The sequence below is a fragment of the Chrysemys picta genome, chromosome 3 (assembly GCF_011386835.1).
Source record: "Chrysemys picta bellii isolate R12L10 chromosome 3, ASM1138683v2, whole genome shotgun sequence".
NCBI lineage: Eukaryota > Metazoa > Chordata > Testudines > Emydidae > Chrysemys > Chrysemys picta.
Genome location: NC_088793.1, coordinates 134291887 through 134314970, shown reverse-complemented (window position 1 = coordinate 134314970; position 23084 = coordinate 134291887). Strand labels below are relative to the sequence as shown.

Sequence of the window (23084 nt, the reverse complement as noted above, 5' to 3'; positions counted from 1 at the left end):
TACAATTCCTAGATACCTCGTGGTTTATGTTCTCTCATTCTGTCCTGTATCTTTCAGGTAATGTACGTTGTAACAAAGCCTTTCTAATACTACCCCTTTTCCCTGATATTTTTACTATAAAATATAAAACTTTTGTTAGCTTAAGCCATTGAAATTCCTCAATCTTTTCCCTTTCTTTATCAAAACCCTTACATACCCATAAAAGGTGATCAGTTGTTTCTTCTACCTTACATCACGTACATAGTCCAACTTTGTGTTTGTTTATTCAAAAAAGATTTTTGTTTAAACCACAATGGCCAGTTAGTACTCTAAACAAAATCACTTCATTTTTCCTATCTGGGCTCTGTATTTCATTATCCTCTACTCAAAAGCACAATTCGAAAAATCATCTTCCTCTTCTTTCATTGATACACATTTTTTTACCACTTCTCTTTTTAAATCATTCTGTATGAGGTGTCATGCTGTCTGCAGGGGCTCACAAGTATGAGTACCAACCTCAGGGCAGACTATCCAGGAACTGGGCACAAACCCCAAATTGTTTGTGTTCTATAATTAGATTTCGCCAACCAAGTAACAAATGCGAACTCCTAAAGCATATTCAGAGCCTTAACATGGAGTCACAGGCAGTCCCATTTGGCTCCCCAGTCTATCTTGTCACCCCAGGCAAGCATGCCTCTGTGATAGATGGCCGCTTTAGACCGGGGTCTCAAACTCAGATGACCTCGAGGACCGCATGAGGACTAGTGCATTGGCCCGAGGGCTGCATCACTGACACCCCCCACTTCCTGCCCATGGCCCCGCCCCCACTCCACCCCTTCCATATGGCCTCGCCCCTGTCCCGCCTCTTCTCGCCTCTTCCCTGCCCCCATTCCAACCCCTTCCCTGAAGTCCTCACCCCAACTCTGCCCCCTCCCTGCCCCCAGGGGGTGCAGGAGGGGTGTGGGGTGTGGCAGGGGGCTCCGGGCAGGGGGTTGGGGTGCAGAAGGGGTGCGGGGTACGGGCTCTGGCTTGGCGCCGCTTACCTAGAGCGGATCCGGGGTGGCAGCGCTGCGCACCGTGGCCAGGGTAGGCTCCCTGCCTGCCTGCCCTGTCTTTGGCCCTGCTCCACTCCAGGAAGCAGCCGGAGTCCCTAGGGGGCGCGGGGCGGGGCGGGAGGGGGAACGGCACCATGTGCTGCTCTTGCTGCTCCTCCAGGTACCTCCCCCAAAGCTCCCATTGGCCGCGGTTCCCAGTTCCCGGCCAATGGGAGCTGCATGAGCATGGAGTCCTCTACTCGCCTCCCATCCCCCTGCCCAGGGCTGCAGGGACATGCAGTAGTTCAGCCGCTTCAGGGAGCAGCGTGGGGCTTGTGGCGGCACAGGGTAGGCGGGGCCATGGGGAGCTTGGCAGGCCACACGAAAGAACCCCACGGGCCGCATGTAGACCGCAGGCCACGTGTAGCCCGCGGGCCGCGTGATTGAGATCCCTGCTTTAGACCAAAAATCGCAGCAATATTCAGGTTACTCCTAGTCCCAAAGGACCAGTCACTCACCCCAGGTCATTTTGCGCCTTAGATCTCACACACAAGACAATGCTTGTAGCCACGCCTATAATAAACCAACGAAAGGTTTATTGACTAGGAAGAAGAAATGAGTTGTTTAAAGGTTAAAGCAGGTAAGCATACATGCACAAAGATACAGTCTTAAGTTCAAAAGGTTATAGACGCTTCTATACTAAGCAAGCTTTTATGTCTTTTGGGGCTAACCCAAGCCAAGCTGATGGGAGAACTCTTCCTGGGGGGTGGAGGGGTGGGGAGCAATTGACAAAGTCTTTGTTCCACAATGGCCCATTTGGATTCAGCAGTACTTCCTGATGGGCAGGAGGCAACACCTTCTGTAGGAATCTAGCATTTTGCATTAGATGAAGTTTTTTTTCCTGTTTGGTGAGTTAGACTTTCAGAACAAATATCTTACAGTTATAGCGCAAAAGTTAAGTATTACATTTATAGCATGGGTAAGTATTACAAGCAGCACCCTCCAAGCATTCCATAAATTCTAAACACTACACCCATTCTTATAACACTAATATCAATTTTAACTATACGAACCCACAGGTAAGCCAGACTGGTTTCCAACTATGCATTTGTGAGTTTTCAGTAAGGCCTGGGGCCTTGGCATAAGCTGACACCTAGTCTGACAGTGGCACATTAGTTTTTTTAATTCCTGTTTACTCAAGGGTATTTCTCGGTCAATCCTTCCATTTCTTACAGTGCTTTTAGCAACTTTATCTGCCATTTTGTTTCCTGTTATCCTCATATGTGTTGGCATCCAGGCTAATGCTACATGTGTTCCTATCTATACTAACTCTGTTATTAGAAAGATAACTTCATTGACTAAATCACTTCTACATACGGAGGTCCCTTTTATTAGTGCTATAAGGCCTGATATTGAATCCAAAAACATGATCCCTACGGCTGGACGTACGTCCCAGATCCAGTGTAACACACTAGCATTAATAGCTAGTTTGGTCATCACGACAGCTACAAAATCAGATATTCTTTTAGATGTACTAATTCCTAATTTTGGTATACAATGTGCTGTCCCTACTTTTCCTGATCTGTTGTTGGTTTTTTTTTTTTTTGGACCCATCTGTGTATATTTGACAAAAGCAACTCCACTTTTCAGCTATATACTGGGCACACTTCATTTTTTTTATATCTGTTATCTCCTTTTTTACCCTTAGATTTATAAAATAAATCTAAATCCACATTTGGACATGTTCCATCCATAACTAAAAGTTTTGACTTTGTTTAGCTTTTCCTTGTCTTTCAACTCCCGCGTCCACATATTAACTCAAATGGCATGTGGAGTGTTAACCATTGTGTGCTAAAGGTCGCGTATTGAATTCCCAACAATCCTCATATTTGTTTTGATATTTTCATCATTGCAATTCCCATTAACTTTGGCTCAGAAAGTTAGCCTGGTTAGTACTATGGTAAACATATTATTACAAATCTTTTTAACCCTGTATTCTTATTGATTATTGCAATTATAAAATTATATATTGGAGTGCAACATGCACTTGTCACATATAACACGTTCTTTATTTAGGCAGCTACTTAGATTTAATTAAGGAGATGGAAATTAGTGAAATACAAATTTTTTGAACTTTAGTTAACATATACAAATATAATTGAAAGTCTAGAAAAATCAGTGACATAAGTCTAAGAATAAATATAGTAAAATGGTTTCCTGTGTTCATATTTACAATCATACATTGTGCATACTCTCAGCCTTATAGAGACTGTTAGAAACAAAAATGGAAAGAAAAGTAAGTGGAGCACATCAGGAGATAGGTCCCAAATCAGGCAGCATGTTATTCTGGAACTTGATACACCCAAGAGTTTAGATCACAGGCTTTTATAAAATAACTTAATTGATACACTTTTATAATACAGTAATGTGTTATACATACAATCAGTTGATTTATTTGCTTATCGTTTGAGGGTCAGACTCCCTGACTTTATAGCCCAGATAAAGCTTTTTTCTCTTGCTGGATTATAGACACCATGATGTCTTCTCCCCTACTTGTTAGCTTGAAAGCTTTGTGTACTTTATAAGTAAATGTGCCTTCAGCGTCTCTGCCAGATGACCAGGTTGATCAGCCAAGCAAATACACATTCCATTATCTAGGGCAGACTGGGTTTATGAATTGCTTTAAGAACATAATTCTAGCACATATCCATAACTCTTGGTATACACCCGATACATACATCACGGAAGAATATTAGTGATCAGTGAGTTATTAGTTTTCCAGTGATATATTACTTGGCACCTCTCGTGTGTGTGTATATATATAGATATATCATGATTAGGACCCTATCAAATTCATGGCCCATTTTGGTCAATTTCACGATCAGAGGATTTAAAAAAATCATAAATGTAATGATTTCAGCTATTTAAATATGAAATTTCACGGTGTTGTAATTGTAGGGGTCCTGACCCAAAAAGGAGTTGAGGGGGTTGCAAGGTTACTGTAGGGGGAGGTTGCGGTACTGCTACCCTTACTTCTGCACTGCTGCTGGCAGCGGCACTGCCTTCAGAGCTGGGCAGCTGGAGAGCAGTGGCTGTTGGCCAGGAGCCCAGCTCTGAAGGCAGAGCCACCGCCAGCAGCAGCGCAGAAGTGAGGATGGCATGGTATGGTATTGCCACCCTTACTTCTGCACTGCTACCTGCAGAGCTGGGCCCTCAGTCAGCAGCTGCCACTCTCCAGCTGCCCAGCTCTGAAGGCAGCACAAAAGTAAGAGTGGCAATACCACGACCCCCCCTAAAATAACCTTGCAACCCCTCTGCAACTCGCTTTTGGGTCAGGACCCCCAATTTGAGAAACGCTGGTCTCCCCGATGAAATCGATATAATATAGGGTAAAAGCACATAAAAGACCAGATTTCATGGGGGGGAGATCAGATTTCATGGTCCGTGACGCGTTTTTCATGGCCATGAATTTGGTAGGGCCCTAAACATGACACCACTGTGTGAGGTGGTGTGAGTATGTCAGTCCTGTTGCTGACAGTAGTGAACCACAAATGGGCCTCTGTGTCACGCAGGGCCGCCCAGAGGGGGGGGGGGGGCAAGTGGGGCAGTTTGCCCCGGGCCCCGCAGGGGTCCCAACGAGAATATAGTATTCTATAGTATTGCAACTTTTTTTTATGGAAGGGGCCCCCTGAAATTGCTTTGCCCCAGGCCCCCTGAATCCTCTGGGTGGCCCTGGTGTCACAATGTGGAACTGTTGTCCTGTGTTTTGCCAGATTTATACTGTAAACTCATTAGGGCAAGGAATGTCTCTTATCTATTGTATGAGCCGGATCCTGCAAGCTCTTACTAACAAAAAGCTTCTTTGCAGGAAATCAGACTACTCACGTAAGAATTAACATGTCGTAGGACTTGCAAAATCAAGCCTTGTGCCTAAAGCAATGGGTAAATGTAGACTCTTGTGTAGATGTTTAATAACAAAGTGTACCCCAACCAATAGTGTAATTCTTTAGAATAATGGTGAAAATTTTAAATGTTACATCTTAGTGCCAGTGGCCTCCCTGTCTACTTATATACATGAAAGGAGACCAGGTCCCGGCCCTAAAGAGCTTACAATTAGGGCTGTCAAGCGATTAAAAAAATTAATTGTGCGATTAATCATACTATTAAACAATAATAGAATACCATTTATTTAAATAGTTTTGGATATTTACATTTTCAAATATATTGACTACAATTACAACACAGAATACAAAGTGTACAGTGCTCACTTTATATTTATTATTTTTTACAAATATTGGCACTATAAAAAACAAAAGTTATAGTATTTTTCAGTTCCCCCATTACAAGTATAGTAGTGCAGTCTCTTTATCATGAAAGTTGAATGTACAAATGTAGAATTATGTAACAAAAAACCAAAAATCCTGCACTCAAAAATAAAACAATGTAAAACTTTAGAGCATACAAGTCCACCCAGTCCTACTTCTTGTTCAGCCAGTCACTGAGACAAACAAGTTTGTTTACATTTGCAGGAGATAATTCTGCCCACTTCTTGTTTACAATGTCACCTGAAAGTGAGAACAGGCATTCACATGGCACTGTGGTAGCCAGCGTCACAAGATATTTACGTGCCAGATGCACTAAAGATTCATATGTCCCTTCATGCTTTAACTACCATTCCAGAGGACTGATAATGGGTTCTGCTCGATAACCATCCAAAGCAGTGCGGCCCGACGCATGTTAATTTTCATCATCTGAGTCAGATGCCACCAGCAGAAGGTTCATTTTCTTTTTTGATGGTTCAATTTCTGTAGTTTCCGCATCGGAGTGTTGCTCTTTTAACCCTTCTGAAAGCATGCTCTATACCTCGTCCCTCTCAGATTTTGGACAGCACTTCAGATTCTTAACTTTTGGTCGAGTGCTGTAGCTACTTTTAGAAATCTCGCATTGGTACCATCTTTGCGTTTTGTTAAATCTGCTGTGAAAAAGTTCTTAAAACGAACAACGTGCTGGGTCATCATCCGAGACTGCTATACCATGAAATATATGGCAGAATGCGGATAAAACAGAGTAGGAGGCATACAATTCTCCCCCAAGGAGTTTTAATTTAATTATTTGCATTTAATAATGCATTTAATTAATGCATTATTTTTTTAATGAGCATCATCAGCATGGAAGCATGTCCTCTGGAATGGTGGCCGAAGCATGAAAGGGCATATGAATATTTAATGTATCTGGCATGTACATACCTTGCAATGCCAGCTACAAAAGTGCCGTGCGAATGCCTGTTCTAACTTTCAGTTGGCATTGTAAATAAGAAGCGGGCAGCATTATCGCCCGTACATGTAAACAAACTTGTTTGTCTTAGCGATTGGCTGAACAAGAAGTAGGACTGAGTGGACTTGTAGGCACTGAAGTTTTACATTGTTTTGTTTTTGAGTGCAGTTATGGAACAAAAAAATTACATTTGTAAGTTGCACTTTCACAGTAAAGAGATTGCACTACTGTACTTGTATGAGGTGAATTGAAAAATACTATTACTTTTGTTTGCCATTTTTACAGTGCAAATAGTTCTAATAAAAAATAACAATATAAAATAAGCTCTGTCTACTTTGTATATTGTATTGTAATTGAAATCAATATATTTGAAAATGTTGAAAAAATCCAATAATATTTAATACATTTCAATTGGAATTCTATTGTTTAACAGTGCGATTAAAACTGTGATTAATCATTAATTTTTTTTATCGCGATTAATTTTTTTGAGTTAACTGCAATTAATACACAGCCCTACTTACAATTCAAACTAACAAAAGAGGGGAAAGAAATGCAGTGTAAAAGCAAAGTGACGAGTGCTTATAGTTGTCAGATTTCATTGTTTTGGTTGGTAGTGATGGTGATGGTGAATTTTTATGTGTATGTTGTAATATGAGCTAAAGTAAGCATTATGAGTTGAAGCATGAGAATAAAGGTGAAAGACTAGCCAAAACAAATGTGTGTGCTCAGTATAGAATGCATATGCTGATGATGTTCTTATTTCTGTTCACAGATTTTTAATAAAAATATTTATCTAAAGTAGGCTGTTTACAAGAATGAAAGAATAGATCTCAAGGTAACCTACAGACAGTTGGACGGAACTGAAAGCTTACCACAAATATAAATATGCACATAGAGCATGTAGCACAAATGAGTAGGATTATGATTTTCAAAGGCACCCAACTCCCATTGAAAAGCAGTGGGAATTGGGTGTTTAGCTGTCTTCTGTATCTTTATAAATATAGGCTAAGATTTTCAAAGTTTAAAAAAGCCATGGGCTCCAGAGTCTGGAAACTAGATGTCTGATCCAACAAGCTCTTACTTATGTGAGTAATCCCATTGACTTTATTGGGACTAATTGCATAAATAAACGTTTATTTATAAACGTTTGTAAAATTGATTCCTAGCATTGCAATAGCAAATAAAGCATGTGTTTTTGTGTTTGTGTTGGGGAGACTTAACAAAACTGCAAGGTGAACCGCTATGGTTATATAAAAGGTAATTTTACTATAGCTGCCTGTCTATGCGGTGAAAGTGAAATTATTTTGCTTGAGATTCTCTTCTCTATAAATATTTTTGTAAACTCTTATCAGTTCATGAACACTGGGGATGTGTTTTGGAAACTTTCATTCTTAACATCTACATTCTTCTTAACTAGCTATTGGAAAGGAATTGTCAAAATTAAGGCCTCAGTCCTTCAATTGGATCCACATGAGCAGAGCTTTGTGACTGTATGGAGTTTCAGGGTCTGGCCACATGGCTCTGATTGCAATATTCGCCTAAGGCCCTAGTCCTGCAAACAGTTATGCGTGTGCTTGCTTAAGTAAAGTTGAACACACGTATAAATATTTGCAGGATTGGGACCTAAATTGGTAGTCATGAGTAACTTGCAACTTACCATTTTGCTGTGGGTTTTGCCATCTCGTTTTTGACATTCCTATAAGGTTTCCATGAAACTAAGTTCATATACATATGTTAATGCCAAGATTCTTGTGACATTTCTATTTAGCTGTAGTAAGACCGTGTTTTATGAAAAAAGTGGCTGGCCTCCAGCTGCTGTACACCCTCAGCTTTCACTGGAGAATACTGTACACAGAACATGACCTCTTAAAAAAGCAAACAGTGTGGGCAAACGAGCCAATTACTGCATACTCTGCTTTTTTATAGTGCATTGCTGGGAAGATGATCATTTCAAACACACACAACATATTAGCTCTATAGTGTTCCTCAAAAATCTGTGCTGTACCTTGTCTCAATGTACTTCACCACCCACATGAGAGCTGAGGCCAAATATTTCATTTGTTTAGAGACGCTGAGCTGTTCTCCAGACATTTGCATTTCCCTATTTTAATTGTGTCCAGGTGTCTGAGATGTGTCCTAAGCCTGTTCTGGCATAACTGGTTTAAATATATATTTTTTTTTAAATCTAAGGTTTGTATCTGTGTGACTGTAAAACCATACGAATAAGCTGTGTCATCTGCAGAGCCTGCTCTACTCTGAGTGGCTTCACAGGGGTGTACTGCTGATACTGGGTCACTGTTCCCTACCAGGCTGTTGTATGGTGTAAAACACAAACAAATAAATGGAAGTGATGATGTTAAACCTTGTCATCAAACAGTTCAGAGTGGTTGTTGCTGGCTTGCTGGCTGGAGAACTGGTTCTGCAGGCTGAGGCAGGAAGTAGGGGATGTGCAGTCACAACTGATCTCTCGCCCTCCCAAACGCTGCAGGGACCCCCAGAGTAAGATAACACTAATCCAGTCAGTTGTGTATAGAGACATAAAAAGTCATTTGTCTGTATGTTTTGAGTTAGTTTATGCTGAAAGGCATGTCGAAGGAAAAGTTGGTGTTCCGCCCATGCTACTATTCCCTGTTGCATGAGGTATATGATTACAGTATATTTTTCATACACTGATTTTGTGATGTCTTAGGAAAACCTGTTCTTCAGAGGACTGTGCCCAACCCTCCTGATCATATAGATTGCTAAGGTTCCTTTGTGACCTCTTTATTAACAGATCTCCACAGGTGGTGGGGCTGCTGCATGTCATCAGTTTCTAGACTGGTATATCTGTTTTGCCTGTTATGTCCTTTTCAACACATTTACAAGACAGTAGAATCTAGTCCTATGATTTCTTCCCCCCCCCCTTGCATGTGTTCCTCCCCCTTTTGGACCAGACCACATTGTCTTTGCAGATACCAGAGGGATGTCACCCTGCTTGTGACATAAAGCCATAAGGAGGCACTACACTTTCTGGCTTCTGCAGAGAACTTGTAATTTCTGCTGCTTATCATGGACTTGCTCTTGTGGATCTGAAGGGATCTTTTAGAGCTGCAGAAAAAATTGCATCTACAGTATGGCATAGCTAGTTAGCCACAATTCGGGGGGTGAGGTGGTGTTGCAAATTGACTACACATTATGTTGCCTCCTCCTGGAGGAGTGAAGTTCCATTCTAGGTCACAATGGACAAGTAGAATGATTCTTGTTAGTGCATGTTGTTATCTGAATACATAAAGTATTAAAATCTAGCATTTGCTCATGGTCTCAGACTATACAAAGTTACACTTTTAACGCTGACTGTGAAATCTGTTTTGAGATAAATGTGCCACACTTCCATTTGTCAGATTATCATTGAAGTAACTACACATTATCTTTTCAGATATGTCATCAGGACTTGTAATAGTAAAAACTTTCTTTAAAGGCTGGAGTCTGGAATACTTCCATCATATTCTGCTGCACTGGGATCCTGTAGCTGGTCAGGTGTATAAAATAAAATATTCATTGCTTTATTTTTTTGCAGAACTGGAGAAGACTAAATGTCAGCGTGAACAAGAACAAGCTTTGGCTAGCAGGGGCTCTTCCTACCCACAGAGGCCCATACCCGTTGGTCAGTTTGTTCCTCAGTGTGATGAGCACGGGAATTACCAACCAACTCAATGCCATTCTAGCACTGGGTATTGTTGGTGTGTGGATAGGAATGGTAATGAGATTGATGGCACCAGAACTGGACCAGGAATCCGACCCCCATGTAAGTTGCTCATGGATTTCTCTTCTATGGGTATCTCTTAAATTGTTGCAGCATCTATTTTCAGTGGATTCTGGTATACCATGTAGGTGCAGCGCTGCACTGGAGTATTGCAGAGCTGGGCTATCTCAGTGGGAACATGCCCGTTGCTAAACCTCTTCAGGGGCTATAACTAAGGCTATGTTTTAGTACAGGCATTTTTAGTAAAAGTCACGGACAGGTCACGGGCAGTAGACAAAAATTCAGGGCCAGTGACCTGTCCATGACTTTTACTAAAAATACCCCTGACTAAAACTTGGTGGGGGGAGGCAGCCCAGGTACTGGGGGAGAGAGGGGGGCGGGGGCGGCACGCAGGCACCACCCCTGCAGATCCCATTGGCTGCAGTTCCTGGCTAATGGGAGCTGCGAAGCCAGCGCTCTGGGTGGAGGCAGCGCGCAGAGCTGCCTGGCCATTCCTCCACCTAGGAGCTGAGCGAGGGGGATGTCACCACTTCTGGGGAGCCCCCCAGATAAGTGCTGCCCAGAGCCCACCTCCCCCTGTCCCATGCCCCTGCCCCCTCTCCCCTCCCACACCCAAATTCTGCTGCTGCTGGCGGGCGAGCGAGTGCAGTGGCCCCAGACTGCCCCAGCAACTACCGGTACGACTGGCGCAGGGGCTGCCTGAGCTGCCCCTGAGCCAGGTGCATCGGCCTCTGCAGAAGTCACAGAAGAAAGTCACGGAATCCGTGACCTCTGTGACAAACTCACAGCCTTCGCTATAACACACTCTATTGCACCACCGTGTGCAAGAAAAATTCAGAAGCTGTGAAATATCTGCTGTACTACTTTTCTTGTTACTATCCAATTATAGTGGTATTTCTTTCTAATTATGCATTAAAGATAATGGCTTGCTTTGCTGTATTTACATGAACTGACTTTTTCATCTGCTTTTCGTCATCTGTTACCAAGGTCTGAGCACAGCTGCTCCTCCTGTTCCTGTTGGGCCCTCTGTTCGACCAGATTCAATTCCTCTGCCCCCAGGAACACACTTACTCTTTGCCCAAAGTGGGAAGATTGAACATGTCCCACTGGTGGAAAATAGTATGAAGAAAACTGATGCAAAAGCTTTACTGCATGTTCCAGTGAGTATCTATTGTACCTCCTATAGCCACTGGTGCTTAGGGAAAAAATGTCTTCTAGGTCACTGAAGAGACAGATTATGGACCTTGTTTAGAGGGGAAACCCTCTCAAATCTCCCTTACATTGAAGGACTTACTCATTTTAGTCCCAAATTTACCTGTGCTCCACACAAATTTGATATCCTCTCACTTTTATTAAAATTATTTATTATTTAGTTTATTATTTATTATTTATAATGTATTATTCAGTAATAAAGAATCCTGAAACTGAGGCTACAAAAAGATTATTTACACTAAATGAAAGGTTCCCACAGCATTTTAACTCTTCATCGTGAATAAATCTTGTGTCCCTTCTTATGTCCAAAAAAGCCTCTTATAGATCGTATGTGGGAATACCTCACTCCCAGACTCATGGTTTTCACTGGCTTCTTGTTCACTGCAGCCTCCAGTATAAAACTCCATATTACTCTTAAAGGTCTTCCATTGAGTTTGTCTTTTCTCCTCCTGTCATCTGTCTAATATCACCTTGTTCTCCAGTCAGTTCCCTAATCACCTCAGATGTCAAACTTGTCTGTCCCCCTCTCCAGGTCTGGTCCCTGTGGGTGGAAAATCCTTTCCCCACATTCTTTCCCACTGTTTGGAAAAAGCCTCTTCTTATCAAATGACTCCCTGATGCTTTTCAAATCCCATCCTCTTTTCCATGGCATGTGACTCTTAGCCAGTGGTGGGCAACCTGCGGCCCGTGGGCTGCACGCGACGCGTCCGGGTAATCTGCTGGCGGACCACCAGACAGTTTGTTTACATTTGCATGGCCGTCCGCAGCTCCCAGTGGCTGCAGTTCACCGTTCCCGGCCAATGGGAGCTGTGGGAAGTGACGGCCAGCATGTCCCTGCGGCCCGCACTGCTTCCCGCAGCTCCCATTGGCTGGGAACGGCGAACCGCGGCCACTGGGAGCTGCAGGCAGCCGTGCAAATGTAAACAAACTGTCTGGCAGCCCACCAGCAGATTACCCTGATGGGCTGTGTGCAGCCCATGGGCCGCAGGTTGCCACCACTGCTTTTAACTCTATTAAATGATATGGATATGATCTGACTCCTTGAGCTACCCAACTTCAGCACGTTCATTTGTTCTCCCTGACACATGGCATTACCCCTTTTGTCCCAGATCCACTATAGAGTGGCTACCAGAACCAGATGTTGTAACTGTTGTACTTTTGTATTTATTGGGTATTCTTTGTAGGCCAAATACTGATCTCAGTGAGTAATGTCAGTAGGATTGCCCTGATGTAAGAGTAGAATTGGGTGAGTCCATTGTCTCTTGTATGAAGATTCTATATAATAATAAATTGATGTTGTAGATCAGACCCAGTACAAACTTGGGCAGTCAGGTTGATGTATAAGCAGAACTGGAAATTCCTGTCAGTGAGCCTGGTGGCTCCGTCTGTCTGGTCTGAATAAAATAATTTAACAGAGAAACTCCAGTGAAAACCTTCATAGATATGGCTAACTCTTAGTTTAATCATTAATGAAACTTTTCCGACCCTTTTCCTGACAATAGCTGGATTTTTTTTATCCCAATTTCTAAACTATAGAGAGTTTTGTGTAAATGTCAAGCAGAAACAGCATGTTGCAATACGCAAACACTCTGATCACCTTGTGACCTATAGTCTGAATGCGTGGTCAAGAACACCATGCATAAATAAATCTCATTTTAATGGATGTTTTTGAAATGCCTTGTTAAGGAGTTGTTGGACTCTTTGTACTCTTTCATTCTGCCAGAATCTTATCTTACTCAGGCATCACAAAAGACAGTCTCAGGAATCCATACAAAATGAGGAGTGTCAGACTGAAAGTCCCATCCAATTGCTATGATAAGGATACTTTAAATCTAAATCTGTGCTCTTTAGGTTCTGCTTTCTTTTGCAATAGATTCTTAAATCTGTTCTGCTTGTCCATTGACTATCTCGGGAAGAGGAAATGTTGTGGTTTATTTTAAATAAGAATAGTTCATGTATTAAAAAATACAGTTTTAATTTAATAAATTACATTTTAATATAGTACCATTCATACAAAGTGGTTCACAAACTACATGCACAGCACCAATGAAATGCAGCCACCTTGGGTATGTGGGTTAATGGCAGGCAGCAACTAAACATTGCATACCACGTTAAAGGAATGTAGGGTACAGGAGGAAGAGAACAGACTCCATATAAGGGCTGCCTGAGAGCCCCAGCATTGGGAGAGTAGATTGTGGGGACAGCACTAGAGGGCCCTAGCACTTGAACGAGTGAGGAATGGATGCATGGTGTGTCTGTATCTAGTAGACTGGGTGAGGAGTTGGCGCATGGGCGTGTCGGGGGCACCCACAGTACAAAGTGGGTGCATGATGGACAGGGGTGATGGTGATGGTGGAGACATCCAGGCAGCAGGGGGTGCATAGGTATGTTGGGGAGAGAAGGTGTGAATGATGGGTGAATGAAATGTGGTTGGGTGAATGAGTATATTGGTGGCTGGGTGTTCTAGAGTCTAGTGGCAGAGTGTGTGATGGGTGTGAGTAGGTACTGAACGTGATAGAAAGAAAAGAGAAGGAAAGAGTAAGGAGGAAGATGAGAGGAAAACAAAGAGTGACAGAAAAGAGGTACTCATGAAAGAATGTGGGAAAGAGGGAGATAAGGAAAAATTAATGTGAAGGAAAAACACTGAAAAGTCTGGAGGGAAATATCATGATTCTTGAAAGAAAAATAAAATGGAGAAGGAGGAAAAGGAGAAAATAAGTAAAAGGCAAAGAGACTGCATCAGTCATTGAAGTTGACACCAAAATAAAATAAACCAGTGTGCATGGCATTTAATCTGATATGCAAAGGAGGTTATTGGAACCACAAAATTTGGCACTAACTCTAAGTATGTCTCTGTGTATGTAACAAAATTGGAAATGATTAATTAAAGGCCTGATTAATTAAAGGAGTTTTGATTAAATGTTTTGTGGGCTACTGAAAGATAATTCCCAGAATGCCTGTGCCTGCCAGTCCAGCCTAGATTTGTGGAGTCAGGATGACTTTTGTGAGATGGAGGGATCACAATTATTTCCTTTTTTAGATGAGTGAAGAGGGCATCCTCTGGCCAGACTGCAGTCCAGACTGGGGTGGGGATGCAGCAGCTTCTCAGTTGCACTAACTACTTCTCCAACTGCTGTAACTCTACTCCTCCTGACCACCCAATTCCCACCTGCCTCTATAGCTCTCCTCCATGACCTGATCCCAGCAAGGCCCCTCTGTTCATTTGCCTGCTGGGCCCTTATTCTTAACTCTGGCCCTGCATAGTGTCTGATGCTTAGACCCCTAAGCCATTCTTTCTAGCTTTAGAACTGTTATTTAGTATGAGGCTATAATAATTCACTTGTTGACTTACAGGACAGTGTTGTTATTGGAGTTGCATATGACTGCATGGACAAGATGGTTTACTGGACGGAGATCAGTGGCCCTTCCATCAGTAGAGCCAGTTTGCATGGTGGGGAGCCAACAACCATCATCAAAACAGGTAGCAGTATCGGTTTCTGCTTCATAGATTCATTTCCAGCAGTGAAAGACTTGCATATACCAACCTGCACTTACCATCCAATGGCTCAGCCTGACTGCTGCAAGGCTAGATTGTTTAAAAGGAGGTCAAATTGGCAGAAATCAAAGTGATTGGAGAATCATAGGTTTTAAAAATCTTTACATTTAAAAAACCTGTCTATTTTATTATTACTTGTATTGCGGGAGCACCTAGTGGGCCCAGCTCCATTGTGGTAGGCACAGGACAAACAGGACAAAAACACAGTCCCTGCCCCAAAGAACTTACAATCTATGTATAAGGCAAGTGACAACAGGTGTATACATCAAACATGTTGGGGGTAGCACAAGGTAACAGGGAGACGATTATGATCTGGGTAACGAGCAGCACTCACCTCACACCATCTGCCTAACTATTGTTGAGGTTTTTTTGTAGGCCGCTCGGCAGGAGGGATTTGAAGGATGAAGTAAGCATTTCTAATGGGTCTGCCATCACAAGAGGTAGGACAGGTCCCCAGCAGTTTCTAGTAGTAGGTATGGGCTATTGGATAACACCATAAACTACCTTTCCACAAACTTTCATCATGAAGTATAATGGATTGCTCATCAGTCACAGTGCTAAACTGTGCTCATACTTCTGCTGTATGTAGCAAAACAAACCTCATGCCTATTAAGCCATTATAAACAGATTTGGGGAGGGGAGTTAATTTAGCAAAACAGTACAGTCACATTTAAAATTTTATTTTCTGTGTATCTGCTTTCGTTTGTCCTGTTTTTTAATAAGTATCTCCATCTGAGGTTTATTTCTATTGGAATTGAAGGGTACTTCATTCACTTGTTAGAGATCAATGCCAGTTTGGACTAAATTAAGACTCTCGAGGCAGTAGAGGGATGGGCAGCTTGCACCCCCACAACAGTGGTGGTTTTAGGGGGCATTATCTCTGCATATGGCAGAGGAAAGTGTCGTGCTCCCTAGGTGCAAGTGCCAGACTGCTCAGCATGCACAACTGGTATAGCTGTGCAAAAGACAGCGAACATGGGGCATTCTGCCCAGAATTGTCTATCTAGCTGGTATGTAGGGGCTAGAAGGGTAGCTCTGCTAGTGTCACAGCTTCAGTGATGAGGCTGTAGTTTCCTAAAGGATAGAATACCTTTCCCTGCCTGACCCTTTGTTTAGGGAGATTCCTGTGAGCTGGGTCTTCCCTACTCTTGAGCTGCATGCAGATCTCAGCAATCTGCTCACAAGTCTTTGCAAGGACACACTCCATCACGTACATGTACCTTACCCTGTTTTTAAGGGGGCAGCTCCCATTTCTATACTTCCATAACTGATGCAAATATTAACAAAAATACAAACAAAACCTATACAGCAATAAACAAATATTAAAACATTCAAAATTACTATTAAATGCATAATTTTATAGTGTAAAACCATTTCTATAATTATACTTGATTCCAGGCTCCTCACACAAGCGGAGCGGAATGGGTCTTCCCCTGCATTGTGCTCAGGAAGAGGATGCAATCATGTTGTGTTGCCTGCGGAGTGGGTACTGTTAGGGGAAAGGAATAGGTTCCCTGTGACTATCCTCTAACAGTAGAACCATGACTTGGGCTTTCTAAGGGCCTGATGTCCGAAATGCTCACAAGACTCCCTTTCAATTCTAATAGAACTAACCTCAAAGGCATATTCTAGGCACTTATAGTGAGTCTGTGCCCATCCAGGTACAAAGGGGTTGGTGGAAGGACTACTAGTTTCCATTCTGTTTATCTTTAAGGACACATCAGAACAAAGCTCTTTTTGCTTGTCTGTGAATAAGTTAGCAGAGGAGGGAAGCATAAAATAGAAATGTTGGCACATAGCATTCTTATTGATAATGGATTATGTGTATATTGGAGTGACTTTTCAGAGAACCTGCGACTTCATTTAATGAGAATTGTATTTGTTTCACATCTTCCCTCCTCCTTACAGTGTGTTGTATATTGTAGAGCCATTTAATACTATATCATGAAGGGGTGAAAGCAAATGTGATCAGTACTCCAGGCCTGTAGGTGGTTTGTTATAACAATGTTGCATTATCAAGTAATCTTCTATGTCTTTTGTCTGCTATGGAAGCAGAAAGCATTCAGGACTCTGTTGCCCTTGTTGCTGGTGCAGATTGTGACAAATCAAGTACTTGTGAAGTGATGCTAAAGCAATGGTGTTCTTAATTTTCTTTACAAAGCATCAGATGCATTATATCATGGAATCAAAACAAAACACTAAGGTGTTGACTACAAGTGTTTAATCAGGCATTTATATGGTGTGTTTTGCTAGCCAAAATTTAAATTAAAAATTGCAGAGCCACTACTCCCAGTCTTTCAGAAGACACTGAGATTATCCTGTTTTTGTTGTTGCTCTCCTTTCTGTGTGCTGCAGCTCCCTTGTTCGGTTTGCAGTTTGTTTTTGTATTGAACATTTATTTCTTTGTTCATGTTCTTGTGATTGGAGTTTGTTTGCTTTGCAGGGGCATGTTTTGGTATGGGGCTCCATCCAGCTCTCATCTGCCTCTGCAGCTGCATAGCCTCCCGAGGCTACAAATTTCCTGAGCTCCGCAGCTGCAGGGGCTGCTCCATACAGGGAACTTCCCCTCTGCTGCAGTTGTTTAAATCATATGAGCCATACATGTGTGCACAAGCTTGTCCACTTCCCAAGGGCAGAGCTTGGGACTGTCTCCAGCCTGACTCCAGCACTGGTATACTGAAATCATGGCACTGGGAGTGACTGGTGAGGTGGGGGAGGGGATGCACAGAGCATGCTTAATATATTCCCTTACACATGTTAGCAGGGTCCAAGTTTCCCTCTGGCTAAGTGTTAGCCAGCCAGGAAAGACATTTACTTCAGGCCATACACAGCCCCTTTAAATCTCCTGGCTGACAGCTCAAAGTAGAATTGTGCCAGGGAGAAGGGACTCCTGGAAACCACTGGTAGCAGATCTCTAGCCCACTACCCTCTCTTATTCCCCACTAATAGACCATCGGAGTCGGCAGTCCTCCCGTTCAGTGACTGGGGATGGGAGAGAGGCTCTCCACCCCACATGAGGCAGCTCCCACTGCCTGCTGACCTCAGCAAGAGATGAAGGGATATAGAAGCATGATTTGGGAGTGGGAGAGAAATCTAATTTACATTTGCTCTCTACACCTTGATCAGTTCTTTGCAGATTTCAGTCTTGGAATGGGTGTTCATTCCCACTTGTCCAACATTCACACACGTGCTTGATGATGTGCGCACGCACACACACGACTTGTGACCCAAATAAGTTACAAACCCAGATAAGGCAATGTAGCTTCTGCTGATTATGGTCCAATATAACTCTTATTAGGATAATCATAGTGTAAATTTTTTTTAAATTCCCACCTAGTGTTTTGTCCAAGTGTTTCTCCCCAGGAATCCAGTTTGGGTTGAGAAATACGACGCTTTTTTAATGGTTGAATAATGAATAAATGTGAAAATGAATAGACAAACTCAATTCATTTCAATTAATCTTTCTTTTAAATTCAGAAATGTGGAGTGTAGTTCTGCATTTGAAAGCTTCCCTGACAGCTGGTTTTCATGAAGGGACACTATGACACTTTTGAAACAACCCCATGCAATCTTTCCTTATTGGTTCATTCAGAGTTTATACCTCTGGAATTAGCCTGAAGTGGGATTGTATTTACATTTAGTTTCAGTTGTGTGCAGCCCGTTCTTCTCTGTGGACCAATGTGTCCTGAAAAATGTAGAGCAATTTTTTTGTGCTGGCTGAGTACAAGAAACTTTAATATGCCTTTTTATTTATATTTTTGAAGTATTTGTTTCTCCTTCTATGATTTTGAGAGAGAAATCACTGGGACCAAAGTAATAGGTCATTGTCTGCTATTTCCTGTTGCTTTTGGAACAGATAACTGTCCAAGAAAAACTATGCACATACAGTACTAAAACATGTTCCAAACAAAATCCCTCTGCAAAACACAGAATTGAATTTAAATTCCATCTAGCTAGCTAAGATTAATTCTATTAGCACTTTGGAGATTGATTGTTAAACTTGAATACCTTTTTAAATATTATGATGTATTTAAATTGTAACCAGTACAAGACTATAGCTTTTGGAATGATGCATTGTTTCTTCTCCTTTTGTACTGACATACTTTTAAGATTTGTAAGCCCACCACAGATCTTTGCAAAGACCATTTTGTTTTCCAAGAGGATAGAATAATTTCAATTCTGATGAGCAATAGTGTTTGTTTCCCTGCCAGCCATTCTTCTTCTTAAGTCTGCACTACACACCTATTTTTGTATTAGCCTTACTGTTTTGGATAAAATTGTGATGTTTTTGGTTTGTTTGTTTGTTTGTTTGTTTTTAACAAAAATAGTTATCCCAGTTGAACCCCTAGTGTTGGTGCAGATATACAGATAATAAAAGTGCCTTAATACTATTATAGTTCACTTCCAGTACGGGAATAAACTATACTGGTATAACTGTGTCCACACTAGGGGACTATACCAATTTAGGTGTACTGATATAGTTATTTTTGTAGGTAGACAAGCCCTTGGGTTAGAATTTGTGCTAAATTCCAGCAATTATCAGGGTGAGATTTAGGTGTACTGATATAGTTATTTTTGTAGGTAGACAAGCCCTTGGGTTAGAATTTGTGCTAAATTCCAGCAATTATCAGGGTGAGAAGTGACTCCTAACTATATATATTTTTTTAATTAAGTAGGTCCATTGGCATCTCAGATTTGAAATAGTCAATATGATAGAATTGTGCATCCTTCAGAAAGGACACAGTAACCTGACCCTTGTAAGCCAGCTTCATGCTCCAGACTAGTGGAGCTCTGTTACTGGCATATTGGAGGGAGCAGGTCCTGGCAACATAAAGCTGGATGCTGTGCGACAAAGAATTGTGATGGTTTTTTCCTTGATTCTGGTTTTTTGTTTCCTAAATTTCAAATACAGTATGTACCTCCCTTTGCTCTAATTATTTGGCATATTCTTGTAATTCTAAATTTGGGTAGGTTTTTGTTACAGCCGTTTTTGAGAAAGTTCTATAAAATTCAGTAAGGATGAAACCACCAGAAGTTTATTGGGTTCTATAGAAATTATTCTAAGCAGCCTTCAGAATGTAATTGAGAATTGTATCCCTGACATGGAATTCTATAGTATGATCTATACAATCTCTGTTAAATTTTATAAAAATGTTTAAAATAAAGCTCTTCTTTTGCCTGGTTTGAGTACGGATCAGAGTTGTCGTACTGCTTGTATGCTTTTGGACCAGTTTTACTTCAATACTTTTTGAGTTTATATTTTTATATTGCCTATCATGATTTTCTTTTAAAATTGGTGTTCTAATAACGGGGGAGGGGTGTTAATTGTTTGTCCTGCGCCCCAAGTGCCTTGGCAGGGGCATGCTTTATGAATTATACACCCTATTCCGCTCGTAATTGTCTCCAATGCTGCATAAATGCATGTGATGGGCACTATACAAATTAATAGAATGAAACATACAGGTTTGTTTGTACTTTATACTTCTTTGGGATCCCTTTCTGTGGTGGGATGCAGAGGCACTTCCTGATTCCTTGTGAACAAGAGGTTAACTTAAGCTCATCATCCTCCCCTATCCTTACACAGATCGTAAGAAAAAAAGCTAGAAAAATGGCTGTTTGGGAAGGCCACATTCTATACCTTGGGGTTATAGGATTAAAATTAAACTCCAGGTTGGGATGTGTATCTGTTTATTCTCTTTGGTTAGTGAACTTTGTTTTGATTTCTTGTTACAAATATTCTTTAATAAAAAGGCCCTACTAACTCTTGATTTTTTTTTCTTGCTATTTACGCTCCCCTAGCAGCCCATAGGGCTGATCTAAAGCCCATTAAAATCAATTGGAGTCCTTCTACCGATTCATGGGCTTTCGGTGTATTTTAAAATTAACAGAAAAATCTATGGAAGTATCAACTTAGAAGTTGTGTAACCCTATGGAATTGTTAACAAAACATTTACAGTAGGTTTAAACTGTGACTTCAGCTTGTGTTCTATGGGAAACAGCAGTGTCTAGTGATTAGCACAGGAAACCTGTATGCCGTTCTTGATTGACACTGACCTGGGCCCCAGTTCCTGTGAGATGTGCCATTTGGATTGATCCCTGAGCCTATGAAGAGCCCCATTGACTTCAAGCCTAAACTACCTGCACGTCCTTTAATTTTCTCTACGAACAATAGTGAAATAAACTAGTCACTTTTGTTGTTCTCTCTAGCAGTTAGATTTGCTGTCTTTCAGGTGCCGATTAAAGATCTCTTTTGTAGAAGTGCGTGCTTACCAATAAGTTACTATTTTTATATTTTGTAAGGCACAACTTGTATTCCTCTTTTAACAGGTTAACATACTCTGTATCAAATGGCCTGTTGGCCTTAATTCTGATTGGACAGACATAAGGAAAATTACTTAATGGGAACTTTGCTGCTCAAGCTGGAATAACTGTTAGGTGTTTAGTGTAACTATATTAGGAAACAAACTTATTGTTTGGTGTTTTGTTTTCTTTGTTCTGTTCCAGACTTGGGAAGTCCCGAAGGAATAGCAATAGATCATCTCGGTCGCAACGTTTTCTGGACTGACTCTCACCTCGATAGAATAGAAGTGGCCAGGCTGGATGGTAGCCAGCGCCGAGTGCTGTTTAACACTGGTCTGGTGAACCCCAGAGCCATAGTAGCAGATTCTGTGAGAGGGTATATCAATATTTTATAGACACATTTATTTTTAATAATCATTTTATATATATATCCTGAAACTCCCTCTACATTTTTACACTGTCTTCAACTGTTGATATAAAGCTTCAATATCCTTTTTTCAGTCCCAAAAATCCTCCTATAAAATAATATATTACTTAGGTGTTTTATTAGAAATAAAAACTTCTTTCAGTATGTGTATTAGAAGCATTTCTCCCCAGGCACAATAATAATGCATTTTTATTAGCAAATAAAGTATTGGATTAGAATAAGCATTTTCTTATTGTTTTTTCCTTAGTGGCAGCCATATTTCAAGTACTCTGCTGACTTGAAAAAACTGCATTAGCTCCTTCTCTATTTATATCTCTGCCTTTATCTACTTCTGACCTTATCCAAGTACCTATCCTATTTATTCTCAGTCTCCTTCACCTATACCCAATATTGTGTTTTCTCTGACACTATTATGCTTAGGACAGCCTCCTAATTAACATACCCCAAGACTCTTCCGAAATTTTAATGGAAGCATCTTGTTCATGGTTTAGCACATTTTTCCCTAGTGTCTTCTTAGGACTCTGTTTCTTTCTTTCATTGTTTAAAATTCCTATCTTAATCCTCATCAGCATACAAAAAAAAAATTACATCCATAAAGTAACCTCCATAATAAATTACCTTCACAGCACATTACTGCTGTGCAGAATTAACAAGCAATATGCAACTTGAGGAGAGATATAAAACGAATACCCATTACAATGTTGTAAGACAGCAGTTCCCATACTGTGTGGTAAGGTGACCCACCAACTGCATTTTGTCTTTTTTTGCAACCCTACCAGGGTCCAAATTCATGAGAAAGAACAGGGCAATAGGCCGGCATCCTTCTCATCCTTCTCCACTGCTGCCACCTCCTTCTCACTTTGCTAAGAGGGCATCAACCATTCATAGCAGCACCCTGGGACCACAACCCTAATCCAGGCCTAGTGAAGAGAATTAGGGGGTTTGGAGAGCGAGCCCACCCGCCACACACACACACACCTTGCCCCGGCAGCTTCTGTCCCACAGGGCTGCGCATAGCTCCCTGCTAAAGCCATTGTGACAGGGTTGCAGCACCACTCAGGTTTGATCCCTCTGTTTGATGCAAAATTGTTTTATGTTTAATTTAAATAGTCATAAACCATTGATAATGCAAGTTGGGCACAAACTGATCTCCATACTCTTATATGATGGGTTTTAAACTGCTGTTGTCAGAAATGCCATTTTCCAGGAACGTGTTTGCCAACAAAAAGAGTCATTTCACTCCAAATACTGAATTTCCAATACAACTGAATGAAAGGTTTTTGTTTTGTTGTGTTTTTTTTCCCCCCAGTCACATGAACTTCTAGGAAGTTGTGCTAAACAAAACTAATGCAGCTTTCTGTAATGAACAAAGACTACTCAGGCAATGCAACAAAAATTTGAAACGTTCATAAGGGAGAATTGGGGAATATATCTTGGAATCCTGACTAGATTTCTCAAGGAGAGTCTTTGGAAGGGTCATCCTCCTTCCAGATGTTAACTGAACCAGATTTTTGGTGAAAGGAGCATGTATGTGACAGCTCAAAATGCAGATATTTAAGA

General features: G+C 41.4%; 1 protein-coding gene across 1 annotated transcript in view; it reads left to right on the top strand.

Moving 5' to 3' along the window:
• The window catches only part of NID1 (nidogen 1), a 77338-nt gene that overhangs the window by 45869 nt on the left and 8385 nt on the right, over positions 1 to 23084 (top strand). The window contains exons 13-16 of the mRNA XM_005291189.5: positions 9844 to 10071; positions 11017 to 11189; positions 14596 to 14722; positions 21302 to 21473. Coding sequence (XP_005291246.1) covers positions 9844 to 10071; positions 11017 to 11189; positions 14596 to 14722; positions 21302 to 21473 — 700 coding nt within the window. The remainder of the gene's footprint in view (positions 1 to 9843; positions 10072 to 11016; positions 11190 to 14595; positions 14723 to 21301; positions 21474 to 23084) is intronic.